This window comes from Panthera leo, chromosome C2 (genome assembly GCF_018350215.1).
Source record: "Panthera leo isolate Ple1 chromosome C2, P.leo_Ple1_pat1.1, whole genome shotgun sequence".
Classification (NCBI taxonomy): domain Eukaryota; kingdom Metazoa; phylum Chordata; class Mammalia; order Carnivora; family Felidae; genus Panthera; species Panthera leo.
This window is the reverse complement of record NC_056687.1, coordinates 99,662,370-99,668,711: the sequence shown is the minus strand read 5'-3', so window position 1 is coordinate 99,668,711 and position 6,342 is coordinate 99,662,370. Positions and strand designations below refer to the sequence as shown.

Here is a 6,342-nt window from a genome sequence, read left to right as displayed (position 1 = left end):
TAGTTTATTTACAGAGCAAACACGAAGGAGTTTATGTGCTGGTTGACTCTCCTTGTTGCATTTAGGTAAAATTTTCAGAGTAAGTCAAGGCTTGTGTCAATAAAATTCAAGAACAAATCAATTGATTGTCCAAGGTAGGGCAAAGTGATCCACGTGATCTTTTCAGATGACTGGAGCATGTCATTTAAGGCAGGACAGGTATTCTATAAACATAATCATGTTTTCCTAATTATTGGTCTCATCAAGAGTATCTTTAAAGGGTCTTTAATGATGTTGAACAGGCATCATCTCATTTCATATCTCAGAGGGTTCTACATCAAAAGGAGGCTCAAATGATTCAGAAAAACATAATGGATCCTGGAAGAATGGCACCCAAAACAAAGATGGTGGTGTGGAATAAATGCCTGCTCATTCACCTATTATTTGTGGTATTTTTTTTTTTCCTTCCTTGCTTTCCTTTCCTTCCTTCCATCACAGGATGAAGGAAGAACTATAAAGCAAAAATATCCATTTACAGCAGCACTGAAGTGATTATCAAAACTGACTTGAGTTGTATAATAACTCCCTCTAACCAGCTGAAGATGATAAGGTAGCCTGAACTCTGAATGACCTTGAGTGAGGATGGCAAAACCACACTGTCTCTAACTATGAACATCCTTGTGGCCAATGAACAATGGGACATGCTTTAATCAACAGTCTACAGATCTACGAACTCACTTTGTCCTATCCTGGGTGTCAGTTTTCAATGCTTAATTAACACAATCAACTTGCACTGCCTCTTCTGGAACTTAAAGTCTCTGACTTCTCCTCTTTACTGAACTACTCAATTAATTTATTCATGGATGTCTTTAGTTGCCATGCCAGTTAGTAAATGCAGTTTTGTAATTTTTTAAATTATAATAATACTATCATTTGTCTACAGAAAGTACAACAATTTCTTTCCTGGAATTAAACAATTTCCTTTTGAAAATCCTAATATTTCTGGGTCCAGGCAAGAATTCTCCTAACCCAGATGCTTAACTGACTGAGCCACTTAGGTGCCCCTCAAGACCTAGTTCATTTTAAAAAGATACCTTTTTTATGAGTGGTCATAAACATACATATGCAACTAAAAATAGAATACAGGTATTTTTTGAGAGAATAAATTCTTAAGGTTATTCAGGAAAGAGAGTTTGAAGCTACAAATCATTTTAATATGCATAAAATTAATTGTCAAACTTTATATTGTGGAATTTAATTAAACATATTCTAGCCATTTGGGTTTTGAAATGCTAGGTATAATACTAAGTGAAAGATGTGAGGAATCGATATTATCCTTCTGGCATTTTTGTTTCAGCAGTATAATAGCTTTCTTACATGGTGTGTAAGAGAGCTAGTGATATTTTTACCTTGATCTATAGGAAAATGAACATTCTATAAAGGGTAAATCTATTAATTAGAGACCTGCACAGCTTTCTTTCTTGCTAGTATAATCATTAAATTGATTTTTCCAGTCCATCATGTAATTGTTCCAGCGATAGAATCCTGCTCTCCATTCTCGTTCTGCTTCATCAATATTTCCTGTAAAACATGGAATAAGTTGTATTAATCTAAATTTTAATCTGTTTACATTAATTGAAAAATAATTTTGATTATAGATGCTATTTTCTCCAAGTACACTGTGCAGTAATTTTTTACTTTTCATTATTTATTATCAGCTTCTTTCGCTACCTGAAAAGTTTTAATAAAATTTTATACTTTACATGGAAATGCAAATAATATATATGTGTAAATTGAATATATCATAAAAATGTGAACATGAATTGATATATTATGTCAAATTATATTACATAACATATATTTAGTTTCTAAGAAGATATATAGATATTATCTTTTTTGAACCCCTCTGCATAACAGAAATCTCATTTAATGCATTTCACTTATATATGATACAACAGACTATTATTTCTGATGAAAATATTTATATATATTTATTAATGCATAAGGGTAACTTTGTAATTGACATTCCATGAAGATTTTATACTCACCCTATATGAGTTATTTTAATTCCAAACAATGCCTACTCATTGAAAGCAGCTTATTGAAACTACTACATGAAAGTAGTTTATTAATTGCTTTACAAATTAGAAAGATGACTAAGAAAATCTCTGCTTTTCAGTAGCTTGCAAAGTGTATGCATGTGTCAGGAGAAAGGAGTGTTTATGTCAGAAATAATGTGAGGCAATGAACCAAAAATAGTCTATGTGTACTACAGGCACCTTGAAACCTTGATTTATTTGAAAATCTATTACATTAAAGAATAAAGTTTGTGAGCAATAGAAACTCTTGAACACAAACTTCTGAAATTATGTATATATGTTCCTAATATTAAAATTTTTTAATGTTTATTTATTTTTGAGAGAGAGAGAGAAGGAGTGTGAGTGGGTGAGGGGCAGAGAGAGACGGAGACACAGAATCTGAAGCAGGCTCAAGGCTCAGAGCTGTCAACACAGAGCCTGATGCGGGGCTCAAACTCATGAACCTTGAGATATGACCTGAGCCAAAGTCAGATGCCTAACCTACTGAGCCACCCAGAAGCCCCTCCTAATATTAATATATATGATAAAGCTAGAAGATGGTTTAAGTTATTTAAATCTATAAGTATTTTACACATTTGTTGTTTTACTTTTTAAACTCTTAGAATGCTGTGCTATAGTCATTGAATTAAAAACAGCATTTTGAGTTATTTCAGTTACCTTGAGAATAAAGACTGACAGTGTTTTAATTATATACTTTTCAGTTAGGAATTTTTGAAATTAATTATAACTTTGTAAGATATTAATTTGGAGAAGGCAGTTCATATGATCTCACTACATTATACATGAAAATGTGTCTTTGTTTCATTCATACTGTTAACAATGGAGCACATTCAGTGATTTATTTTTAGTTTATATGAAAATCAAAATATTTAAAACATTTACACAGCTATTAAAATATCCCCTGTAATTTAAGATATATTTAAGTTTGAAATGTTCATAATGCTTGGACTTTGGATAAATATTTGAGAATATATACAAAAATTTCCCATTTTAAAAATGGCTTTTAAAAGGTCAATGACTGTAATTATTTTGTGAATAATAGAACTTTTCTAAAAAAACATTAGATGTGAAAGACATTAAATATCATGCCAAATGATCCACTCCTATGATATTTTTTATAATTAAATGCTGTTTTAAGTGTTATGCAAAATAAGGGCTCTAAAGTTCAGAAAGAACAAAATTTTTGTTATAAGAAATAAATGAAAAAAAAAGAAATAAATGATTGGTAATCTAGCACTCACACCATGAATTTTAATACTCAGAAAAAAAGTCTTAGATTTAATTTTTTTTCTTGTACATAGAATGATGCCAAATCCATTAATTCATATAAATGTAAACTTATTTCCTTATGTATCATAATCAAACACTATACTTTGCTCTTTAGTGCACAAATGCATTGTAAACCTTAATAATTTTTTTCTTTAATAATACTGAACATTGACTGAGACAATAAAATATGAAACATTTGATTGTTTTCTAATACAACTCAGAAGAACTGAATACACCTTAGTAAAAAGATAACAAAAATTTTGAATCCATGACATAAATCAAACCAAAATTAGTTCTTTTTCTTCCTCTTCCTCCAAACTGGAATACTACTTAAGTGGCTATAGATTGATTATCTATGAGATGTAGATCTATCATCTTGTAGTTAACAAGGTACTATAATGTGAAATAAAATACATTATTTAGGCTTTGGACTGATGTGGGTTAAATTCCAGCTTGACCACTTATTATATTTCTGACATAGAAAGAATTCTTAACTTTTCAAATTAGTTTTCCAACTGTAAATGGGGTTGGTGTTCACTATTGTGCAGTGTTACTGTGAAGGATAAATCAGCTGGTATGTACATTATAAAATCAAGCTCGATACAGCTATTGGGAGCTCCAAAAATGAATTTACTGCCCTATTACAAAAATTTATTCTTAACTTTGCTCTTTATTGAATCCATGTACAGCTAGATCAATACCAGTAGTTCATAAATATATTGACACAACTTTTTCAGGACTTTCATGCTCTTTGATTTGTCCACATTGTTGTCTCACTTGGAAAAAGAAAGAGTCAGGCTTTCTTCCTTACAGAAAGAGTAATACTAATAAAGCTACTTTTTGTCTTGACAATTAAAAAAAGAGTGAGCATATTTCACCAGAGTGGAGTCTATTTAATCAAGTTGAAGGAGGTAAGAAAGAATACATGGGAGGTGAGTTGACTCAAAATTATAAATGGAGGTAAAGTTAGAAGAAAAGATTAAAATGGATATTGAATTGTTCTGATCATTATAATTAAAAAAAAGTGATTCATGTACTTTGAGATTTCATTGAAAATCTCTCTTGTCCCCATTACTTATTTTCCTATTTGTTAATCAATTACTAAAATTACCAAGGAATGCATAATTCTTTATGAGACAGATCAGAAACACATTTATTGTCCTGTTATAATTCTGAGTGTGGGACTAGAGTGAACTATATCTATACTAATACTACAGAGTGAATTACCATAAGCTCAGGCTAGGCTTTATGAAGACATCACTTACAGGCATACCTATTTTATTGCACTTTACTTTATTGTGCTTTGCAGATACTGCGTTTTTACAAATTGAAAGTTTATGGCAACCTTGTATCAAGTTAGTCTATCCACACAATTTTCCCAACAGTATTTGCTCACTTCATGTCTCTATGTCATGTTTTGGTTCTTCTTGCAATAGTTCAAACTTTTCATTATTATTCTATTTGAATTGCTGCAATCTCATGATAAAACTGTAAAGGATGGGGAGTTGCTTCTTATGGATGAGCAAAGAAGGTCATTTCCTGAACTGGAATCTACTCCTGATGAAGATGCTGTGAAGATTGTTGAAATGACAACAAAGAATTTAGACATTACATAAATTTAGTTGACAAAGCAGCAGCAGGGTTTGAGAGGATTGACCCCAATTTTGAAACTTCTACTGTGGGTCAAATGCTATCAAGTAGCTCAGATGATAGTGTTTTTAGCAATAAGGTATTTTTATTTCAATTTTTTAAATGTTTATTTATATTTGAGAGAGAGAAAGAGAAAGAGAGAGAGAGAGCACCAGCAGAGGAGGGGCAGAGAGAGAGGTGGAGACAGAATCCTGAAGTCGGACGCTTAACTGACTGAGCCACCCAGACACCCCAGCAATAAAGTATTTTTAAATTAAGATGTGTTCACTATTTTTTTAGACACAATGCTACTATGTCTACTACTTAATGGACTTCAGTATAGTGTAAATATAACTTTTATATGCACTTGGAAACCAAAAATTCGTTGACTTGCTTTATTGTGATATTCACTTTATGGTGGTGGTCTGAAACCAAATGGCAATATCTTCCATGTATGTCTGTATTTTTAAAATGCAACAAAGGAAAACAACACTAGATCTAATGCTTTTCTTCATTGGGAAGATTTGAAGGTCAAAGTGGTTTTTCCTTTAGGTAAATTTACTCTTTCACTTTCAGTGAAAAAATATTGGTATCTTATTGACATTGAATGGATCATTTCTCTACTTCCTTTTCTTTCTTTTTCAAACAATTATCAAGTACTGTGCAGTTACATTTTGAGTGAAAATTGTTGATAACATCTGAAACAAATACTGCACATTTTATTTCTTGCAGGTGCATGCAATAATAGCACAGGCATATGCTGAAGTATAGTCTGAAAGTTAAGTGCTAGAATTCATGTGTTTAAACAAATCTTAAGGATCATTTTATTTGAGAACATTTATTGCTCAAAAGTAAACTACTGCTCAAGTGGTACTTATAAAGCTCATTGGGTTTCCATCTTGAGTGAGGTAAATATTTCTCCTTTTAAGAAATCCAGTTAGTGTTTTTTTTTCCTTTATGTGTAGAGCTGTTTTGTGTGTGTGTGTGTGTGTGTGTGTGTGTGTGTGTGTGTGCATGCGTGCGTGCGTATGTGTGTGTGTGTGCATTTAATAATATTGCCATAGAAACTTCAGCACAGGTCATCTGAATAACCCCAATTTTCAAAATATCAAAGACTGAAATGTATGAGGTTTTGCAACTTGAAATACACAAAATATGGTAAGAACATGTTTTCTTAATCTTTTTAATCCCCCTACATTATTTATTTATAAAACCTAAAAACATGTAACTTCAAACTGGTTTTGTTTAAATGTAAAAAAGTTGTTGATTGTTAATGAAGACATTGATTTTACAACAATCATATCATGCATTTACTTTAAATTTTATAAAATATATTGAATATAACTTTTGGGGGACAATTATCTGA

General features: G+C 31.3%; 1 protein-coding gene across 1 annotated transcript in view; it reads right to left on the bottom strand.

The window, feature by feature from the left end:
* Positions 1-1,171: 1,171 nt before the first annotated feature.
* BCHE (butyrylcholinesterase) overlaps positions 1,172-6,342 on the bottom strand; it is a 64,564-nt gene continuing 59,393 nt past the window's right edge. Inside the window, exon 4 of the mRNA XM_042903362.1 lies at positions 1,172-1,560. Within this exon, the coding sequence (XP_042759296.1) occupies positions 1,436-1,560 (125 nt within the window). The 3' untranslated portion in view covers positions 1,172-1,435. The remainder of the gene's footprint in view (positions 1,561-6,342) is intronic.